Source organism: Pelobates fuscus, chromosome 12 (assembly GCF_036172605.1).
Source record: "Pelobates fuscus isolate aPelFus1 chromosome 12, aPelFus1.pri, whole genome shotgun sequence".
NCBI lineage: Eukaryota > Metazoa > Chordata > Amphibia > Anura > Pelobatidae > Pelobates > Pelobates fuscus.
In genome coordinates, this window is record NC_086328.1 from 90,941,423 (window position 1) to 90,965,400 (window position 23,978).

Below are 23,978 nucleotides of genomic sequence, written 5' to 3' on the forward strand. Positions count from 1 at the left end.
TTAAAGTCTATTAAAAGACTGGGTATGCATAGTGATGGACAAAGTCCTATAAGGAGAGCGATAGCTGCATAGGTGGTCAGCTTACAATAGACCGATTCTATTAGACAAGCCCCTTGTAGATCGAGGCAGTATACTAAACCATGCAGCAATCCGGGAAACTAAACAGCAGTAAGGACAGGAGGGGGGAGAGAAAAAATGAAGTGAATAATCTCACACAAAACCCCTAAAGTCCTGTGCTAGCCCTTATTCTCCTAAGTAACACCTTCGTGGGTGTTCTAATCTAAGACTCAACTAAGTCCATACACATATAGCCCCAGTTAAAACGCTAAACGAACATGAGTGCAGAAAAAGGTGCTGAAGTGCTCAAGTAACCCAGTCAGTCTTCACTTACTTGAGCACTTCAGCACCTTTTTCTGCACTCATGTTCGTTTAGCGTTTTAACTGGGGCTATATGTGTATGGACTTAGTTGAGTCTTAGATTAGAACACCCACGAAGGTGTTACTTAGGAGAATAAGGGCTAGCACAGGACTTTAGGGGTTTTGTGTGAGATTATTCACTTCATTTTTTCTCTCCCCCCTCCTGTCCTTACTGCTGTTTAGTTTCCCGGATTGCTGCATGGTTTAGTATACTGCCTCGATCTACAAGGGGCTTGTCTAATAGAATCGGTCTATTGTAAGCTGACCACCTATGCAGCTATCGCTCTCCTTATAGGACTTTGTCCATCACTATGCATACCCAGTCTTTTAATAGACTTTAATAAAGTTTTTTGTTTTTTTGCTACGTTTTGTTTAAGATTGGGCTGGGCTTTTACCCATCTGGTTGCCTTTTTATAGGACACCCGGGTTGGGTAATTTTTCCCTTTCATGACTCTCAATACTTTCCTATGGGAAAGCATTGGCGTGGCTAAGATCATCAAGATTGTGGGGCCAGCCATAATGAGACTGGCACAACGTTGGGAAAAAAAGGTGAGTAAAATCACCTTTCCCATGCGATCAGTGGAGGGCCAGTCACCTAAACAGACACATACTGACAGACCGACAAACTCACAGACCGAGACAGACACAAACACACACACAGAGTGTCTGTCAGTGTGTGTGTGTCTATCCGAGACAGACACACACTGCCAGACAGACACATACCCACTGACAAAACAGAGACAGACAAAGAGACAGCGTGTGTGAGAGAGTCTGTCTGTCTGTCAGTGATGGACACACACTCAGAAATTATAATTTAATTTTTTTTTATTTTAATTGAAATCAACCCAGCCTCCATAATTTTGAAAGAGCTGGAGTCGATTGGCTTTCCCTGGGGTCCAATGGAGATCTTGTCATGTTCTTGCTCTGCTCCCTGTCGCGCACTGTTAAGTGATGCCAGGGCCGGAGTGACATCACTGCAGGGTGCACAAGGGAGCTGGAAGATAACAGCTCTCTCCTTTATTGCCGGGCTTCATTCCGAACAGCTGGCCGGCCAACTCTGCTCTTCCACGGCCAGCCTCCTGCATTCTCCCTCGTCACCTGCACTGAACGCGCCGACAAACCCCAGATGCCAGGACAAACTTCCTAGTCACCATGGAAACCTGGCGCTTGGTATTCATCAAGCCCTGCAATATGATTATCATTTGATGACCATTAAAGTCTCTTAATGGTTTAGGTGTGTTTAGCCCTGCAATCAAAACATTGCCGTATCTACAAAACTATTTAGATAGTGGAACTGAAATGACAGTGCACTTTATTGAGATTAAGTGGTCTGGGTGCCTTTTAAGTATCACTTTAATTATAGAAGGAGTAACTGTGGCCTTTATACACATTTACTTATAGGTTATTAAACTGGGAATTATAGAGAAATAACTAGGGGTTTGTAACATTTTGACTAAAATAACTTGGGTGTAAAAATTCTACTGTTTTTTTAGTTTTGGCATTGGGGATCTACCAATATTGAATTTTTTTTTTTTAGAGCCAATACCGATAATCTGTGAACTTTCAGGCCGATAGCCGATAACTCACCGATACCGATATTCTGTACATTTACAGTTAAGAAAAAACTATTTCTACACAAACCTACTGTTAACTGAACGTGTTTATTATTTATTTATTTATTTGCAAATCTTTTTTCTTTTTCTTTTTTTCTTTTTATTAAGGTAAATGCACAAAATATACATGCCAGTCAGAATTTTTTTATGTTTTTAAGAATATTTGTGTGTGTTGTGGATGCAGTGAGAGTATTTGATTAGTGAATGCAGTGTGTGTTTGTGTAGTGGATGCAGAGTGTGTGTTTGTGTAGTGTATATAATGAATGCAGAGTGTTTGTGTAGAGTGAATGTAGTGTGTGTGTGTGTGTGTGTGTGTATAGTGAATGCAGTGTGTTTGTGTAGTGTGTGTGTGTATATATAATGAATGCAGTGTTTGTGTTTGTGTACTGTGTGTGTATAACGAATGCAGAGTGTGTGTGTGTGTGTGTGTATATAATGAATGCAGAGTCTGTGTAGAGTGAATGTAGTGTGTGTGTGTGTGTGTATAGTGAATGCAGTGTGTTTGTGTTGTGTGTGTGTATAGTGAATGCTGTGTGTTTGTGTGTGTGTGTGTGTGTGTGTATAGTGAATGCAGAGTGTGCGTATGTGTGTGTGTGTGTGTGTATACACTTACTTACTTACTTACTTACCTTCCCTACAGCTCCCCTGTCTAACTCTTGTGGCCTGTGTGCTGCGCTGAGCTTTGCCATGGTAACCCGTAGCAACACTCTGACGGCCGCGGGACTCGCAAGAGTTGGACAGGGGAGCTTAAGGGAGCTGCTGGGAAGGTAAGTAAGAGTGTGCTGGACCGTTGCAGGCTCCCCCGTACCCTGATGGCGGCCCTGGTCTGCTTTATCGGCAATATCGGTATCTTTATTGACCGATATTGCTGAAAATACAGAATATCGGCCGATAATCGGTTGATCCCTAATTGGCATACATTCATTATCTTTAATTGAAGAAAACTAATAAGAAAGTCCTGACAAAAAAAGTGTTGTTGAAAGATCCACACATTATGTCCTGGCAGAATCCAAATTGGATCATTGGAGTGCTCAGAGAGACAATAATGCACAGAGCTTGTATGTGAAAACCAATTGTCTCTAGTTTATTGTCAGAAAAAAATGCATTTATACAGTGTAATTTAAAAAAAGAAGCTTGTAGGGGGGGTGTATGAGTCATGGAAATGGAATGTGAAGGGAGTTAGTGCTTGCAGTGTCTATTTTGCACAGAATGTTCCCTTAACTACTTAGTATTGAGTTTATAACGCACAGGATGTATATGGAGAACATTTTGTGGCTAACATGAGATAGACAAGACCTCAAGGTTCTCAAAGGAAAGCTGGTAATTAGACTGAACTTGTATTATGTAGAAGACAAAATGGAGTTAATAGCTATACAAAATGGATGCTGGCTTATATCCATAACAACTGCGACAACTTATAATGGATTGATATAGATTTCCAATGTACAATTGATGTGTTTATATATTTTATTATACGTGTTTATTTTTTTTAGGTTGTCGTGTGGAAACGTTACAGTGACTTTAAAAAACTTCATGGGGAACTCTTATACACTCACAGAAATCTTTTCCAGCGCACCCAGGAATTCCCACCATTTCCCCGTGCTCAGGTTTTTGGTAAGCAGTAAATAGGACTTTGCATTTATATTTGGAGCTTATAAGCTGTCTTTCATGATAAAAAGGTGGGTTTTAATAGTGCATTCTGGATCAAAAGAGTTTGAATAATCATAATTATAGCTACAATATCAATTGTCACATTTAACTTTTAAATGGAGATAATTAAATGGTTATTCCAACACTTTTTTTTTTTTTATTGTGCTTTATTGATTTTTAACAAGTAATGTCCTATTGGGCGTTATTCTTTTTGTCCCACCTCCCCCAACCCTAAAATTGCAATAAAACAAAGCTAAAACCTACATGAAATCCCACACAATGGACGAAGCTCCCGGCATAGCTTTCCACACCCCTTATGACATCACTTCAACCAATGCGAGGTCCAATCAAAGGCTTCTCATAGAGAAGAATTTGATTGGACCTATTAACCGTCTCCGAGCGCATGCAACAGTAGAGACCCTAGGACAATTTGTAAGTATTGGGATAAAGTCCAATCCACTGGAGTAAAGTGTGGGATAATTCATCTTTAGAGACCTTTTAATAAATGCAAGGCATCCCACAATTATTGCCATTTGACTACATGCTAAGCATTATGGGAAACAGAGTTAGTGTGTTAGATGTGTGTACGTACGACGCTTCTGTTCAGGTGGCATAGTAGCCCCTTTGCTAGCACAATGTGTATAAGCATTTATTTCTATAATGTTGCAAATTTTGTGATTCCTTGTCTCATTAAAGGATTATTGGCATAAGCGGCATATATAGTATAATGTTCGTGAGAACATTTATGGATAACAACGTGAGAGCAAATAGAAATACCGAGAACATGTGAGGAACACATAAAACAAAAGATAGTACTTGGTTTATGCATTAACTTTGCAATAACAGTGAGGTGCTCCAACTAAAGAAGTAGTAATAAGAAGAAATGTTTTTGAGTGAACAGCAGAAATCTCAAGATTAGAGAGGAGACAGGGAGTGGCAAAGGAATAAGGGCTATAGGAAAGTGATATCGCTGCTCTAAAAGGAAATTGGCACCTGGTCGATCCAGTCTCATGGATCACTGCCAGACTCCAAACAAGTAAAAAAAAAAAAAAATTTAAGAAATGGGCTGCACATCTGGTATAGTGCCAATTAAACTCATTTATTTACATATTGGGAGTAGTCACATAAGCCATGCAAGGTTTCAGCAACATGTTTTAATTATGCAGAACATGCCCCTAGTGGCCAATTATATACATTTTGTTTAATTGTTTAACCCCTTAAGGACACACGACATGTGTGACACGTCATGATTCCCTTTTATTCCAGAAGTTTGGTCCTTAAGGGGTTAAACAATTATCCACAACCAATTAAAGGGCCGGTATTAAAACACAACTTTTCCATTCAACATACAAAGTGTGGCAATGTATCAGTAAACATTATGGCACCAAAAGTTGCAGCTAACTGAAAATTATTTATAAGCATACATTGGTAGAAAATACAACGTATAAAGATCTCTAAACACCATAAAAGGTTTGCACCAATCACGCAATATCTCCATAGATCAGCTACTTTCAGGTGGATATTGTGTAACCTGATGTCAAGACACTGTTGAAAGTAGCAATAGAAATAATTATTGAATGCAAACGAAAACAATCAGAAAAACGAATGAAGATGAAACTTTCTATTCTCTAGCTTGCCAAATGGCTCTATTTGTTTGGAGTTGGTCGTATTTGTGACCGTTTATTTTCCAGGAGAAATCAGCACTTTTATAATTTGGGGCAGAACCTTCCAGTTCTGTTGGCTCTGCGCTAATACCTTCCCCCCACTTTCTCAATGAGTTCATTGTAAAGCATAGGAAAGCCGTGATAAAGTTGGGAGTGCGTGTGCTTGCGGCTCCAACACAGAGGCTTCTTAGTGAGAAGTCCCAGATTGGTGTTTTCCCCAGAACAGACTGAAAGACTGCAGCCTTTGCAGGTCCTTCCCTCTTTCTCCAGCACAGATAATCGGTCTGCAGCTTTTTCAAGCTGTTTTTCATATAGCCAAAAGAAATCATTTGGGGAAAAAAGAAAAGAAAATATGCATGCTGTTTTTGGAAGAATATCTACTAAACTGTGTAAAAACAAAATAAATAAAAAAATGTTTAATTGTGTGTTCCTTTTAAAGGACCACTTAAGTCACCAGGACCACTTTATTACAGTGGTGTGGTTTAGGTGCAATGGTCTAGTCATTTTAACACTGCAATGTTAGAAACTGCACTGTTTACATTGAAGGGTTAAATTTACCTCAAATGGTTGTCATACTTAGAGCCACTAGAAGTTCTTCCGCAGCACTGACATGAAAGCTCATAGGAAAGCATTGAATTACATGCTTTCCTGTGGGGAAGCCTGGATGCATGCACATCAGGTCCCTAACGTTCCTCTATGAGGACCATTGGATTGGATCATTGCCGGTGGTGGCCGTGCCTCCTCCGTGACGTTGCAGGAGGTGGCGTGGCACTAGAAAAAGGTGAGTGAAACATTTTATTTTATTGTGAACGGTATAGAGGGGCACTAAACTAGATTGGAACAGGGACACTATAGCATTAGTAATACAGGTTTGTATTCTTAACACTGCAGTGTTACTTTGAGATCTCTTGGCCAAAGGGTGTCCAAAGTAAAGATCATTTTTAAACCTCTCTCCACAACACCTTAACTGTGGGGTACAATCAATAATTTGAAACCCGCAGTGGAGTGATTAGAAGAGACAACATGAGCAGAACATGAATGTTCAATCTTTTTGGCTCGAGTCATGCATTTTTGCTTGCTAAAACAATCCTGCATTTTCATAGTGTCTCATCTACAAAGCCAATGCCACAGGGACATTTTATAAAGTTCATGACAAACATGGAGTCACAGGTGTACAAATTTTGTATTGGGTAAATTTTTCTAGTAGGAGGTAGAAAAAGCGTCACTTTTTATGACCACACTGCATGAGCTGCCATCCAGGGTAAAAAAAAATGTGCTGAATTTGGCACTTTCTACATGTTCTGAGCATTTATGTCCTATCCAGATCGAAGTCCAATAGAAGGAACATGGGGGTTCCATCTGAATCTACCTACAGCAACAAGGGGTAGCACACATTGTAAGGAAACATCTGACTTACCAAGTAAGGTTTTCCCAGGGATAGAGGAATTTAAGCAATCTCTAATCTTCTGATATCGATATATAAGGAATTTATGAGACACCCTCGTTCAAAGCTGGTATTGGTCACCAGAAACTAAGGGCCCAAATGCTTTTTTACAAGTGCCAAGTTTGGCATATTTCTGAGCCTCAGCTTCAGCTCATGCTTTACCCTGGGCATTAATCGACCAAGAGGGCTTAACCCCTTAAGGACCAAACTTCTGGAATAAAATGGAATAATGACGTGTCACACACGTCATGTGTCCTTAAGGGGTTAAAGGGACATTCCATTTAATTTTTAAAAAAATATTTTTAACAATTTCATCGGAGGTAAATGAAAAATAGCTTGTAAAAAAGCTGCAGCTTACAGCCTTTACAAGGCCTCTTCTCTTTCCACAGCATATACATTTACCAATCTGAGACTTCACAGGGAGAAGTCTCTGTGTTGGAGCCACAAACACACTTGAATCATGGCTTTCATATGCTGCTCTGAGTTATAATACAGCATATTGAGAAGGGGTAAGGTAGGCTGGTTAAGCAGAAGAAAAGCTTCGTGCCAATTGTGTGAATTGGAGCAAAGCTATATGTGCAGAGCTTTTTTGATGTTTTGAGATATTTTATACTTTATTTTCTGCAATTGTATGCTTGTATAATTTTCAATATGAGTACCTTAAGGTGCCATTATGTTTATTGATAAATGGTCAAATTTAGTATGTTCTATTTTTCTCCACTATACAGGGAGTGCAGAATTATTAGGCAAGTTGTATTTTTGAGGATTAATTTTATTATTGAACAACAACCATGTTCTCAATGAACCCAAAAAAACTCATTAATATCAAAGCTGAATATTTTTGGAAGTAGTTTTTAGTTTGTTTTTAGTTATAGCTATTTTAGGGGGATATCTGTGTGTGCAGGTGACTATTACTGTGCATAATTATTAGGCAACTTAACAAAAAACAAATATATACCCATTTCAATTATTTATTTTTACCAGTGAAACCAATATAACATCTCAACATTCACAAATATACATTTCTGACATTCAAAAACAAAACAAAAACAAATCAGTGACCAATATAGCCACCTTTCTTTGCAAGGACACTCAAAAGCCTGCCATCCATGGATTCTGTCAGTGTTTTGATCTGTTCACCATCAACATTGCGTGCAGCAGCAACCACAGCCTCCCAGACACTGTTCAGAGAGGTGTACTGTTTTCCCTCCTTGTAAATCTCACATTTGATGATGGACCACAGGTTCTCAATGGGGTTCAGATCAGGTGAACAAGGAGGCAATGTCATTAGATTTTCTTCTTTTATACCCTTTCTTGCCAGCCACGCTGTGCAGTACTTGGACGCGTGTGATGGAGCATTGTCCTGCATGAAAATCATGTTTTTCTTGAAGGATGCAGACTTCTTCCTGTACCACTGCTTGAAGAAGGTGTCTTCCAGAAACTGGCAGTAGGACTGGGAGTTGAGCTTGACTCCATCCTCAACCCGAAAAGGCCCCACAAGCTCATCTTTGATGATACCAGCCCAAACCAGTACTCCACCTCCACCTTGCTGGCGTCTGAGTCGGACTGGAGCTCTCTGCCCTTTACCAATCCAGCCACGGGCCCATCCATCTGGCCCATCAAGACTCACTCTCATTTCATCAGTCCATAAAACCTTAGAAAAATCAGTCTTGAGTTATTTCTTGGCCCAGTCTTGACGTTTCAGCTTGTGTGTCTTGTTCAGTGGTGGTCGTCTTTCAGCCTTTCTTACCTTGGCCATGTCTCTGAGTATTGCACACCTTGTGCTTTTGGGCACTCCAGTGATGTTGCAGCTCTGAAATATGGCCAAACTGGTGGCAAGTGGCATCTTGGCAGCTGCACGCTTGACTTTTCTCAGTTCATGGGCAGTTATTTTGCGCCTTGGTTTCTCCACACGCTTCTTGCGACCCTGTTGACTATTTTGAATGACTTGATTGTTCGATGATCACGCTTCAGAAGCTTTGCAATTTTAAGAGTGCTGCATCCCTCTGCAAGATATCTCACTATTTTTGACTTTTCTGAGCCTGTCAAGTCCTTCTTTTGACCCATTTTGCCAAAGGAAAGGAAGTTGCCTAATAATTATGCACACCTGATATAGGGTGTTGATGTCATTAGACCACACCCCTTCTCATTACAGAGATGCACATCACCTAATATGCTTAATTGGTAGTAGGCTTTCGAGCCTATACAGCTTGGAGTAAGACAACATGCATAAAGAGGATGATGTGGTCAAAATACTAATTTGCCTAATAATTCTGCACTCCATGTATTTCTAAAAAAGAAAAGGTGTGTTTTTAATACTGGCTCTTTAATTAGGTGTCAATAATGGCTTACATGTCTTTGCATATATTTGACATACGTGATTTTAAGGCATTCTGTTGTATGTGGCCACTCCTAATAGGTAAATAAATCTGTTTGTTATGGGCACTATAACAGGTGTGCAGCCCAGTTCTATTTTTTTTTTTTTTTTGTCTACTGCAGTCCAAGTCTTGTGACCTCAGTCCTGACCATAACTTGACTGTTAATAGTATTGATTATATGACTGATATGATTGGGATGTAAATAATCATATTGTATCACTTACACACAGGGCGTTTTGAAGCTCCAGTGATTGAAGAAAGGAGGCAAGCCTCAGAGACTATGTTAAATTTTACCGTTCACATCCCAGCTCTTAATAACAGCCCACAGTTAAAGGATTTCTTCAGGGTAAGATACCGTTTAGGTAAAGGACTTGTTTTCAGTGTAGCATTTTGGGGTGGGAGGGCCGGCCTTGGGTATAATCTGTGCGACTGGCACACACAGACAAGGGCTATCATGGAAATTGTAGATCAAACATGTGGTGCTTGATGTTTAATAATGTATGTGTTCTACAATTGTCATAATGTCCACAGGTCTGGTTGACCATCATGAGAGTTGCAATTCACAAATATGTGTAGTGATTTGGTCTTTAATGGAACATTATAGTGTTAGGAATACAAACATGTATTCCTAACACTATGGTGTTCTCTCCACTGTCTCACGCATCTACCCCCCACATTTTTCGTTTTATTTTATGGGGTTTAACTTTTACCTTTTTTTCAGCATCCAGACTCACTCCTCTTGCGATGTCATCCTGTAAGCATGGCTTCTTCAGCTTCTCGTTCAATGTAATTTTGCGCATGTGCGGCGAACACCATGCACCTTTAATGCACCTCTCTATGAAGACCATTCTAAGGAGGTGACTTATGAGAACAGATTCTGACTGTTATCACAACATAAGTGCTTCTAGTGGCTATCAGAAAGACGGCCATTAGAGGTGTGTTTTTACACTGCAGTGCTAAAATGACAGTAGAATTGCACCCATACCATTTACATAGATAAAGTGGCCTGGGTGCCTATATGGTCCCAAGGCTTGTGAACAGCAATTCCCATAATGTTGCGACCGCATAAAGGCTAGCATTCATATGACAGATATGATGGTCATATTTGGGACGGACCACATATCCTTTTATTTATTATTTTTTTTCACCTGTTGTAGAACAGTTAAGCTGAAGTATTTCTCATTTATTATTTGCAGGGAGGAGATGTTACCGTGCAATCAGACATTACACATTCAGCAGATGCTCTTGCTTTGCCTCCACCTCTTACCCCAGAGCCAGTGCGATCTTCATCTTTTGAGTTTAATGAAGACGTTTCTAATGTTTTAGAAGATACGATGACAGGGAATGTGACAGAGCAACCTGAGGATACTGTGGGTGATGGTGCGTTAATGAGATGGTATTAAGGTGTATTAATGCTGAAAGCATGTGAAGTATAGTTCAGAGAGTATGCTGGGAGATAGGGAATTCTAGTATCTGTGCAAGGATGCAGAGGAGATAAAGGGGTAGTTTGAAAATTAATTATAATTATTTGTTTCTCTTTTTCCCTAATCTGTAAAAATGTAGATATAAAAAATGACTCCTAACATGGTAACCTTTTATTTTTGTAGCTGTGTTGCATTCTTTTAAATAGTGGATAATCTAGAGCAGTAAAGCTAGGGCATTAACCCTTTGGTATATATCTCATTGTACAGTTAAAGGGACACTCCAGGCTGGGATTGATGTATTATATTGTAAGTGCATTGCATAGATCCTGCATTTACACGTTCATAAAAAAAAAATTAACCAATAAACATACCTAGATTTCAAGTTGGTCATTCAGGGGTTTTACATTTACTGTACGTTTGCAATACCAACACAGTAAAAGTAAATAGCAAGAGCTATACAAAATTGAGCAAACAAAAAATATATAAACAGGCCATTATTTAGTCCAAAAGCTATACAATTTATAAAAGTTGTATTGGTACACAGAGTTTTCCTTTCAACTTCCCCAAATTGCATACTTTATAAAAAAAAACCCTGACAAGCAAATGATTGAACCCAAAATGCATTGCAAGCAGTCTATTCTAACAAGGCACATTGTTGGTACGGGCAACCTGCTCACAGTAAAATGTGTTACAGTTTGTGCTAGCACATGGATGAGCTGTATTTTCCATTAGTGAAACTGTCCCTCGTCATATCTGTTTAGTGTTTGTTACATATTCACATTTCAAAAATCCCAGTTTCCCCCTTTAAACTTAAAGGGATGTGTGGGCACACAGCTTTCACAGTGGAGTGAACCTTTTCTTTCTACAAAGCAAGATATTTTGATGCATGATGGGTTGCATTTCTTTTCTTTTCTTATTTTTTTTTTAACTTCTGGTACACCACTTCATTATATTTCTGTTGGTAAAAATAAATTTAGAAAAATGGGCATTGCCCATAGACAGCTGATTCTGATTAGATGTTCAACTCCTAAGCTGCGGTACAGGTGGCTTGTATCACACGCGTCTAAACAAGACTTCCTATTATCTCTGTACTGTGTTATGGTAGATTAGTGTCAGATATGTGCATGAATAGAATTTTGGAGAGAATAAAAGTAACTGAAAAATTCTGAATGTTGTGGTTGAATGTATGTGTATTTCATTTAGATGACTTCGAACACACTGTACATTCTGCAGAACCTTCTCCATTCGATCTGTTATTTGATGTAACTGATGAGCAAACTCTGACAGAAAATGGTGAAGGAGTACAGACCATGTCAACAGCTGCTTCCCAGCACCCACTGACCTCCAATGATCTAGCAATGTTTGACCCCTGCTTTACAGAGGATAAAGGTAAGCAAATGTGGCTTTTTTACTGTGTGGTCACCCATATCAGTTGTTGATCTAATTATTCTTATGTGAAAATGTCCTTAAAGGACCACTATAGGGAACCAGACCACTTCAGCTCAATGAAGTGGTCTGGGTGCCAGGACCCCTTAGTTTTAATCCTGCAGCTGAAAACATAGCAGTTTCACAAAAACTGCTATGTTTACACTGCATGGTTAATCCAGCCTCTATTGGCTGTCTCCCTGACAGCCACTAGAGGCGCTTCCATGATTTACACGGAGGAAATAGCACTTATTTGACGCTGGATGTCCTCATGGACCTCCAGCATCAAGAAAGATCCCCATAGGAAAGCATTGAGTAATGCTTTTCTATGGGTGGGTTTAAATGCGTGCACGCCTCTGGCCGCGCATTCGGCTCTACTCGGGAGCTGATGTCGATGGAGGAGGAGAGGTCACCAGTGCCGAGGAAGCCCGGCGCTGGATTAAGGTAAGTAATTAACCATTTATACACTGTGGAAAGGGCTATAGCGTTGGCAATACATATTTGTATTCCTAACGCTATAGGGTTCCTTTAAACATATATCTGTGGTTTTGGAATGAGATAATGAAAATCTGTTGGGCCTACTTGAGAAATATGTTAAATATAATAAATCATCTTTGCACTTCCAGAACCGAACTCTGAAGAATCAGGAACCGATTTGAATCTGCTGTCCCTGGGATGTGAAGGTGGGGAGCTGGATCCTGCCAGGACATTTGATATAGAAGAAAGAGGGGCTTATGTGTCACTGGCCACTGTGGATGTTCAGAGAGCAATGGAAAAGGAGTCATCTGGAGATTACCCAGAAGCATTGAGGCTATATCGTAATGCTGTGGATACCTTACTCAGTGGAGTCAAAGGTGAGAATTGAAGGACCACTGTCATAACATTTTGACTACTTTTAAATATTACAATTCATGAAGCTTAATTATTTTTTTTTATGTCAATTTTTATGTGGCTGAGCAGCCATGTTGGGTCAGACTCTATTATGAACACAAATTCAAACAGGTGAGTGGAACACACAGTGTACAAAGTGCAGGCTAGCCTCTGACCATAGGGTCACCCCCAACCCCCTTTAAAAACTGAAACAGAGCAAATAGAAAATATCTATTCAGGGCGCGACAATCACTGTATAGTTAACCGCTTTTTGGGGAGATATTCTCATGTATGGAGAAAAAAAAGAGAGAGAATAGAATGTAATTGAGAACAAGTGTAAGATATTTATTACTAAAAATACATATATTCGAAACAAGAAACCACAATAAGCAAAAGCAGATTAAATTGATTTAAAATGTGCAACAGATGCTTTATATATCCTAAATAGGCTTAGTCCCCCATAAAGTAGCAGCCAGGATACTCTATCTTAGTAGCACATCACATTAGGTAATCCAAAGTCAAGTGCAGGGATAAAGTGCAATATAGCTTTCCAACGTGCAAATAAGTCACTAGATCCATAAAGTCCGTTCCTTAGGGATCTTCTTGTTCGTGCTCTGTGTGTCTCGTCGATCCAACTTCCTCGGGAGCTTCTGGTTTTCCTTCCTGGCTTTTATTATTATTATTATTATTATTATTATTATTATTATTTATTATTATTATGTTGTTGTTATTTACATAGCGCCAACAAATTCTGTAGCGCTTTACAGTGGGTGGACGAACAAACGAGTAGTTGTAACCAGACAAGTTGGACACAGGAACAGAGGGGTTGAGGGCCCTGCTCAATGAGCTTACATGCTAGAGGGAGTGGGGTAAAATGACACAAACGGTAAGGATAGTATTAGACTAATGACAGTTGCAAGAGAGGAATCAGTCAGGGACTATTAACAGTTTAATTGATAAGCTTTTATGAAGAAGTGGGTTTTTAATGATTTTTTTTGAAGTAGTGGAGACTGGGTGAGCATCTAACAGAGGAGGAAAGGGGGTTCCACAGGAACAGTGCAGCCCTCGAGAAGTCTTGAAGGCGAGCATCAGAGGTAGGAGTACAGACAGAAGATAGACGTAAGTCTTCAGCAGAGCGTAAGGGCCTAGACGGGACATACTTGTGTATTAGGGAGGATAGATAGGTGGGAGCGGCATTATGTAGAGATTTGAAAGCTAGAACCAGAATTTTAAATTAAATTCCTATATCTTACAGGAAGCCAATGTAGGGACTGACAGAAGGGTGAGGTGTGGGAGGTGCGGGAGTGGCCTCTGCACTTAAAGTCCTTTCCTTGGGGATCTTCTTGTTCATGCTCTATGCGTTTCGTCAATTCGACTTCCTCAGGAGATTGTCTTCCTGGTCTTTCGCTTTTAAATCCTTCAATGCGCGCAAATTTCCCGGTGTCGAGTCACACCGAACGTAGCGCCATATTTCATACCAGGAAATTCATGCGCATTGACGGAGTTAAAAGCTAAGGACCAGGAAGGAAGACAAGCTCCTGAGGAAGTCGGATTGACGAAACGCATAGAGCATGAACAAGAAGATCCCTAAGGAAAGGACTTTAAGTGTAGAGGCCACGCGGTGGGCCTCCTTAGTGTGCAGACTGCACAACATTCTGTGGCAGGCTATATGTTATGCAGCCTGGGTTAAAACATACACATAGTTTTTCAATGAAGTCAGGATTGAATAACCCTGATAGAATTGCTGTGTTGACATTTAATCAAACATTATAAGAGACTATAAATATGGAAAATAAAAAAGCACTTAGTTATTTTTAGCTTATTATTACCATCCAGGCTGTACTGAAACAATTCTGAGGAGTGTGCTATTTGAATAATAATAATAATTTTAAAAATTCACATCACCCCCAAGGAATGACCATAGATTTTTGGTGCACCATAACTACACTGAGCTTAAGTGATTATGGTTCTTCGCATGTCTCTTTAAGACCTACTGTATTCAAAACGAGATCCAATACAGGCACGAGTATATGTTTTATATATGCACTGGAATTCAAACATTTTCTAGAATACTTGGCCAACCATATACATTTATTTTTAATGCTATTTCATCTTTTTATTTTACTTTACATTGCATATTTTGTCAGTGTTTTTTATGTTACCATCTTTTTTTATAGTTCTTAGATTTTTATATGATCACATACTTACAGGCATGGTCTTCTGTTCTGTCTATATTAATTTGTGTGTATTATTTGTCAGTATTGCCTCTATTCTACAACACTGCAGAATATGTTGGTGCTATATAAATACCAAATAATAATAACTATATACTGCATACCATTCTGCAGCCTTCCTGTTTGTCTGCCGCTGAACTAATTATCAGACAAATGGGAGTTATAAAAAAACAAAATCTGACTGCGCCAACTAAGCAATGCTAGATAATCATATACAGGTATGTGTATGTGTGTGTGTGTGTGTGTATATATATACATATATATATACACACACACAATATTTGATATAGAAATATTAAAGAGTCCAAGCAAAAAAGGTATTTTTTGGAGATAAGAACCTTTTGAAGATAGTGCTTTTTTTGGAGGTCCATCTGTTATCTTCCTTCGTGTTCAAGTAGACAAAACTCTAGTGCAGATGAGGATTTCTGTTGTTGGTGTCTCATATGAAATAAAACACAAAAGAAACCACCAGTAGTGTAATCCAGTACATTCAATGTCTTAGGTAAAATTAAGATAAAATACACTCACAAGGAGAGCGCTTCCAATCAGCTCTTAGATAGGGCTGTAAGAATAAATCTGGAGCTGTCCCCTTTAGATGTTCACAATGTAAACGGCATATGACAGGAATAAAACGAGATATGGTACTCAAAGTTTTAAACAATAGTACTTTATTAAAAAAAAAATATAAAATATAAAATCTACAATTTCAAGAACACTTTTTGCTCAATGATATCAGCTTGCTTGGTATGATCCACACCAAGGATATGTGGAGGTTCCTTTAGATAAATAAAATACATAAACAATAAACATAACATTTTGTGTGTAAAAACAATGTTTACTGTAATATACCACAAAAATAAAAACAGATTTAAAAATGGGCGATATCTCAACAACACTGCTCAATGTCCAGATAAACGCAGGAGACTGCATACAAATTACTAACCTATTGGTATAGGACTCCCCAGTCCCTGCACGCAATGAAACCGGCCATAGATAACCGTTGTTGGAGGTGTGGAGAAGAGGTGGACACCCTACTTCATCTATGGTGGGATTGTTCAAAAATAAAACAGTTTTGGGCAAACCTGTAATGTGACGTCAGATAAGAACCATTCGGCCCATCTAGTCTGCCCAATTTTCTAAATACTTTCATTAGTCCCTGGCCTTATCTTATAGTTAGGATAGCCTCTTTCAATGTGTTAACCTCTACCACTTCAGCTTGAGGGCTATTACATGAGTCCACTCCCCTCTCAGTAAAGTAATACTTCCTGAAATTATTTTTAAACCTTTGCCCCTCTAATTTAAGACTATGTCCTCTTGTTGTGGTAGTTTTTCTTCTTTTAAATATAGTCTCCTCCTTTACTGTGTTGATTCCCTTTATTAGGCATGTGCATGGGGAAAATTTTTGGTTCGGTTCGGCATTCCGAAATTCAGAATTTTCGCAATTCAGCACTTCAACACTTCGGAAATTCGGCAACTTCGGCACTTCGACATTTCAGGACTTCGGCACTTCTTTTGCAACCGCTTAGTAAATAACTCCCTAATTCCTACGGTATTAGGGATTTATCTACCAAAAGGCTGAAAGACCTAAATTGGTCTTTCAGACAAATTTACTAATACTAAGTAAAAATGACTTAGTATTAGTACATTTTGCCCCTACTCGCTATACCGCGAGTAGGGGCATGTCTAGTAAACAGTGAGCAGCCTGTGGCTGTTCACTGTTAAAAAAAAAAAAAAAAATAGGGTCCCCCCTCCCGAACAATAGGTTCTTTGGAATTTCCCTTTCCCTGTCTCTACATTTACCTGTCACAGCACTCTGGTTGGTTTGAAATCCACCAATCAGAGTGCTCTGTGTCATTTAACAAAGTTCTTTGGAATTTTGCCACGCTCTGTAATTTGACTCATAACTCTCTGATTGGTGGATTAAGTAACCAATCAGAGAGTTATGAGTCAAATTACAGAGCGTGGGAAAATTCCAAAGAACTTTCCCACGCTGTGTAAAATGACACAAAGCACTCTGATTGGTGGATTTCAAACCAACCAATCAGAGTGCTGTGACAGGTAAATGTAGAGACTTACCTGTCAGTCTCTTCATTTACCTGTCAGAGCACTCTGATTGGATGGCTTAAACCCACCAGTCAGAGTGCTCTGAGCCTAATTGTAGGGCGGGGCAAGGCTTTATAAGCCTTCCCCCGCCCTGCAGAGCTCAGTCTGTCCGGAGCCCTCCATGGGTGAAGAAGGCTAATTTATTTTTTTTGGTGCTCCGTTTTTTTTTTTTTGTTTTTTTTTATTGCGTCTGTTATTATGGTTTTTTATTTGCCCTTTTTTGTGGCTGAAAAAAGATTTTAGAAGAAAGAAAACATCGAATGGTAAGGTTTTATTTTTTTTTATTTTTTTACAGGTTGTTAGTTAAAGGTCCCCCCCTCATCAATTTTAGGGTGAGGGGGGGTAGGAAGGGGGATCATTTTTTTTTTTTTCCGGGGGGGAGGGGGTGACTAGAAGTTTGTGGACCCCTAGTCACCTGGGGGGGGGACATTTTTTTTTACAATGCTTTCCTATGGACGCTGGCGTCTTCTCACTGTGATTTTCACAGTTAGAAGCACACAAGCCCTCTAGAGGCTGTCAATGAGGCAGCCACTAGAGGCTGGATTAACCCATTTATAAACATAGCAGTTTCTCTGAAACTGCTATGTTTATAGAAAAAAGGGTTAACCCTAACTGGACCAGGCACCCAGACCACTTCATTAAGCTGAAGTGGTCTGGGTGGCTATAGTGGTCCTTTAATAACTTTGGGTGTATTCCATCAGGTCCCATTGACTTATTTGGCTTTACTTTTGACAGTTGAAATAGAACCTCTTCCTCTGTAAACTCACATGTAACAAATTATTAATTTGTCCTTTTTTCTAATTGAGGCCCCTTTCCTTCATTTTCATCTGTAAATACTGAACAAAAATATTAATTGAGGCAGTCAGCTAGACCTTTATCCCCTTCTACATACCTTACTACTTTTATTTTTAAACAAACTGATTCTTGTTTTACTTTCCTTTTCTCATTTATGTATTTAAAAAAAAAAATGTTTTGTCCCCCTTTTTTACTGACTGTGCTATTTTCTCTTCTGTGATTTGGAAGCTCTCATAACTTGCTTAGCCTCTCTCTGCCTTATTTTGTTAGATTTGTAGACATGACTCTAAGCTTATCATTTTTTAACACACTTGCTACAGGCACCTTCTGTCCTTGTTTTGGGGGGCAATTGGATTGATGTTTTATCACCCCCATCCTAGTTTAAATACAGAAAAGAAAATAACCCCCTTGCGGGGATAAGATAAGTGTGTCCAGATCGTATCTCAATAGGGGATAACCCTTGTATTATATACAGAAAGAGAGAAAAAAGATAGTGTAGACCAAAGGTCTAGGTAACACTGGTGAGATACAGATCTCAGTTGTCTGCTAAAATTTATCATCTTTAATTAGGTATACATAACCATGAACAGATAATGAAACATAAAAAATAATAAATAATGAGTAGATAAATAGAAAACCACCCAAATAGTGAAAGAGGAGATCTTAAGGGGCTCAGGGAGTAATGGGAAAGGTATAAGCTTAGAAAAAATATTGCTCTAGATATATACCTCACTAATAGGAAATATAGGTGGGAGAGACCGGTGACTACTTGTATTACCAGCTGAAGTATAGACAAATCCTTACCCCTGGTTACGGGTAAGAGAAGGATACGCTAGTATGACACACTGACTGTAGAATGCAGCACAGAACCACAGAAGTGTGTACTCATATGGAGGTATAGAGACATTAAGGCCTCAACAGTGTTACACTTAAAGGTACTGCAACAAGCAGTGTTACATACTATGACAGCCTTTTATCTAGAGCAATATTTTTTCTAAGCTTATACCTTTCCCATTACTCCCTGAGCCCCTTAAGATCTCCTCTTTCACTATTTGGGTGGTTTTCTATTTATCTACTCATTATTTATTATTTTTTATGTTTCATTATCTGTTCATGGTTATGTATACCTAATTAAAGATTATAAATTTTAGCAGACAACTGAGATCTGTATCTCACCAGTGTTACCTAGACCTTTGGTCTTTGGTTTACACTATCTTTTTTCTCTAGTTTAAATACACCCTAGCAAAACCTCTGAACATCTCGCTGAGAACATTTGTTCCCTTTTGAGAAAGATGCAAACCATCTTTTTTGTACAGTTTATATCCATTCCAAACAGAGCTACCATAAGAAATGAAGCCAAATCCTTGTTCCTGACACCATTCACCAAGCCACAAGTTAAAGTCCCTAATACGCATCCACCTGTCGTTCTAAATGTTATGCACAGGCAGAACATCAGAGAATGACAGTGTGGAAGCAACCTGCCGTATATAATTGGGAAAAAAACACTAAAAACTTCCTTTACCTCTTTTTTTTTCTTTTCTTTTTATTTTTGCGCTGCATAGAAATGATACAAACAAGCTTGAGGTGCCCCAAAAGCAGTCCTCAGATGTTTCTTCTCGCTTAAAGTGGCACTGTCATGCCGAACTTACCTTTCCTCAATCTATTCCTCTTCTCCCCCTCTCTCAGGATCTGTTCTTCTTTTCTTCCTGTCTTCTTTAGTTTTCTTTAAAATCATAAGACAAAGTAGGGACTCTTTGCCTTATGGAGGATTCCTCCGCTTGACCATCTCTGACCAGCGGAGGAGCAAAGTGTGCTTCATTTCCGCTGGTCAGAGCAATTTTCCCATAATTCTTACCTTTCCTCTGTGTTCCTGCGATGCTTCCTGTCATTTTAGACGAAACTGCCGAATTGCGTTCTAACTGAATGAGAACAGTATGTTTGTTTCTTTTAGAACGCAATTCGGCACTTTATTCGGATCGCAATTTCATTCTAATGAATGAAACTCCGATCCTATTCATTGCCGCGGCTGCATCTTGCAGCCGCTTAGTAGATAACTACCTAATTCCCACGGTATCAGGGAGCTATCTACTAAAAGGCTGAAAGACCTAAATTGGTCTTTCAGCCACATTTATTAATACTAAGTAAAGATTACTTAGTATTAGTAAATAATATGTCCCTACTCGCTATACCGCGAGTAGGGGCATGTCTAGTAAGCAGTGAGCAGCCTAATAACCTCCCCCCCTTGCGCGGCTGGTGGGGGCCCCCTAAATAACAATAAGGGGGGGGGAACCTACTGTCCTCCCCCCCTGGCCCCCACCCCTGAGCGGTGGGTGGGGGCCCTAAATAAAGATAGGAGGGGGGGGACCTACTGTCCTCCCCCCTGGCCCCAACCCCTGAGCGGTGGGTGGGGGCCCTAAATAAAGATAGGAGGGGGGGGACCTACTGTCCTCCCCCCTGGCCCCAACCCCTGAGCGGTGGGTGGGGGCCCTAAATAAAGATATGGGGGGGGACGACCTACTGTCCTCCTCCCCCCCCACCCCTGAGCGGTGGGTGGGGGCCCTAGTTAAGAATGGTGGGGGGGGACCTGCCGTCCTCCCCGGCCCCCACCCCTGAGCAGTGGGTAGGGGCCCTAAATAAAGAGAGGGGGGGTGACCTACTGTCCTCCTCCCGGCCCCCACCCCTGAGCGGTGGGTGGGGGCCCTAGTTAAGAATGGTGGGGGGGGACCTGCCGTCCTCCCCGGCCCCCACCCCTGAGCAGTGGGTAGGGGCCCTAAATAAAGAGAGGGGGGGTGACCTACTGTCCTCCTCCCGGCCCCCACCCCTGAGCGGTGGGTGGGGGCCCTAGATAAGAATGGTGGGGGGGGGGGAACCTACCATCCTCCCCCCGGCCCCCACCACTGAGCGGTGGGTGGGGGCCCCAAAAAACTATAAGGGGGGACCTACTGTCCCACCCTGGCCCCCACCCCTGAGCGGCGGGTGGGGGCCCTAAATGAAAATCCCCCCCCCCCCAATCAAGGTGACTAGGGGTCCCAAGCCCCTAGTCACCCCCATCCAAATCAAACTATCCCCTTGTTACACTACTAGGGGTGATTTGGATTGGAACTCAACTGCAGCTTGTAATCTCCCTAATTACAATAGTGAAGAAATGGAGAATCCTTAAGTATCAATACTGTAGCTTTAAGAAAAGAGAGAATCACTGGTAACTTGATTCAACCAAAGTTTTAATAAGTGTTAAACTTAAATGAATTGCATTTAGGCAATAATCCAATAAGAAGAAGTGCAAGTAATCTACAACACAAAGTTCATTATTAAGTATTTCTTCAGAGATGCATTAAGTAACATTAGTTCATGAGAATAATCTTCAATAGGAACAATAATCAAGTAGCTAAGGATATTTGCAAAGCAAGAACAGTTCATAGTGAATAAGCATGATGGGAGTTGTCCTTCATGAGATTAGTAACTTGTAGCAATAAAGATTTGAGTAAGCAAGCATTAGTTCATTAATAAATGATATTGCAGACAAATAGCTGAAATATATACTTAAGGTTAATATGGGTAGTCCTCCAATAGTTCAGAGATATGGTCCACTTGTAAAGTAGCAAAATATCCGTTCTCCAGTAATCCTTTATGACATGCAGCAATCCTTGCATTTTCTCAAGGCTGGAACGGCTTGTCTGAGCTTGTGGAGACGTAAGTCTGGTGGAAGTAGCTCCCAGTAGCTGAGCTCACACGTTAGCTCACACAATCAATCACCAAGCACCCTCTCTCTGGCCCAGTCTCCCTAAATACCGTCAGAGCTGTGTCAGAGGGGGGAGGGGTCCGGCTCCTCACTGCTGAGTGCCGAACCCGGAAGTGTTACTCCATGACACCCCTACCTACCCCCGTCACCCTAAAAATAGTGAGGGGGTAATAAAATAACTAACCTGTAAAAAAAAAAAAAAAAAAATTAAACTTACCATTTGACGTCTTCTTTTTTCTAAAATCTTCATTTTTCAGCCCAGAAAAAGGCCAAATAAAAAGCCATCATACCCGTCGAACTTAAAATAAAATAAAAAACCCGAGCGCAAAAAAAAAAAAACAGAAGAAAAAACCCGAGCGCAAAAAAAATCCATCTTCACCCATGGAGGGCTCCGCGCAGACTGAGCTACAGGGCGGGGGAAGGCTTATAAAGCCTTGCCCCGCCCTGCAATTAGACTAAGAACACTCTGATTGGTGGGTTTAAGCCAATCAGAGTGCTCTTTGTCATTTTAACAATGCCACATTCATGTCTACTGTAAGAGGTAGGGATATAATCACTAAACAATGTCGTGACAGTATTTAGGCTGTTTTTATTATTTTTTTCCTTTAAATGTTGCATTGTTTTTTCTTTTCATTTTTAATTTATTTATTTATAATATTTTTTGGCTTAAGTAGATTAACTCCTCATAATTTTTGTTAATTTTTTTTTATTTTTTTTTTCACAGATGACCCTTGCACTGCTCGGCGTGATGCTGTTGCACGGAGAACATCTGAATATCTGCGTCATGCAGAGAACATTTTCCAACAGCACATGAAGGCGAGCACAGATTAACCTTCTGCCAAGCACAATGAGAGAAATTACCCGGTTCAAAAGAGACGTCTGTTCAAATTAGCCTACTTTTAATTCAGGGTGAAAGAAAGTGATTCTGGGACAATGCACATTAAAACATTCCTTTACAAGTGAATCGTACTGTTCAGAACAGAAAGAATTGATGATCATGAATTAATTTTTCATCTTCTAAATGCACTTTACCGGTTTGCTAAATGAAGCATTCTGTCTTTAAAAGTAGAATGATAACTTTGTATCAATACAAGTCTGTGAGGTGAGTAAATATGACTGAGAGGGGAAGGTCTTCCACATAGAAAATCAAGACAATGCATTTGTGATTGTTCAGCACAAACGAGAACTCTAGAGAACGGGAATGGGAGTTTTTAGGCCAACATGGAAAAATAAATGAGTTGGATTTATTTCCAATTTTACTTCTCTGTCCAAAATTGTATGATTCCATGGCCCATCTCCACAGTTCCTTGTATTCTGAATAATCCAATGGTTTTATTTACTTAAAGTGTCTCTGTCACTTTCGGGGGGGATCTTTGTATATTTAGCAAAAATCTGTGAGGTGACATCCTTGCTAGCTGAATTATACTTATCTCATGCTCTCCCTCACGGGCACTGCCATCTATTTATTTTTTTTTAATTTTTTTTTTTCATCCCCCAGCAATTAATGCAGTATAACACGGAGGTCAATAGAGGATCTCTCAAGACTAACTAATTTGCTCAAGGAGGTCCCTGATTCGCACAGTCATAGCTTGCGAACAGCTGTGTAAATTGACTAAACATGACCGTAAAACCTCCACACTTTGTCAACCTCTGACTTTACCATAAGACAAAGTATTCACTATTTTCCAAAAAGAGAGTAAACCGCGTCCAAGATATATGTACAAATGGTTATACGTATATAGGTATCCAGATGTTGAATACAATGAACCTCAAAGATAACAAAATAATAGTGCAATACTGTAGGTATAGCGTATATGTGGTGGATAAATATGTGTCACTAACACTCACATTTACACTCACACAAGCAAATGCAGAAGAGAACTCCAATGGTGAAGTAGGTACAGATAGATGTGTCAAATTCGTAAGTACACTTGCAGTCCGCTGCGCCCCCCTCTGCAAGTATAGGGAGCCGGCGGCCCGCGGCTGTATATATATATATATATATATATATATATATATATATATATATATATATATAGCGATCATCGTTTTATATATGTGTAGAGAGGCAGTGTCATGGTTGCAAGTATAGGGAGCCGGCGGCCCGCGGCTGCATATATATATATATATATATATATATATATATATATATATAGCGATCATCGTTTTATATATGTGTAGAGAGGCAGTGTCATGGTTTTCACCCCCTGATGGCGGCCCTT

At 39.9% G+C, this 23,978-nt stretch overlaps 1 protein-coding gene across 4 annotated transcripts in view; it reads left to right on the forward strand.

The window, feature by feature from the left end:
- Positions 1-23,693, forward strand: part of SNX15 (sorting nexin 15) — a 25,401-nt gene extending 1,708 nt beyond the window's left edge. The window contains exons 3-9 of one of the 4 annotated variants that reach the window (XM_063438269.1): positions 3,524-3,644; positions 9,397-9,512; positions 9,888-9,920; positions 10,363-10,546; positions 11,824-11,979; positions 12,642-12,869; positions 22,481-23,693. In XM_063438269.1, the coding sequence (XP_063294339.1) occupies positions 3,524-3,644; positions 9,397-9,512; positions 9,888-9,920; positions 10,363-10,546; positions 11,824-11,979; positions 12,642-12,869; positions 22,481-22,587 (945 nt within the window). In that variant the 3' untranslated portion in view covers positions 22,588-23,693. Of the gene's footprint in view, positions 1-3,523; positions 3,645-9,396; positions 9,513-9,887; positions 9,921-10,362; positions 10,547-11,793; positions 11,980-12,641; positions 12,870-22,480 lie in introns of all 4 variants that reach the window. The other 3 variants (XM_063438268.1, XM_063438271.1, XM_063438270.1) reach the window with 3 other exon arrangements.
- The last annotated feature ends 285 nt before the right edge of the window (positions 23,694-23,978 follow it).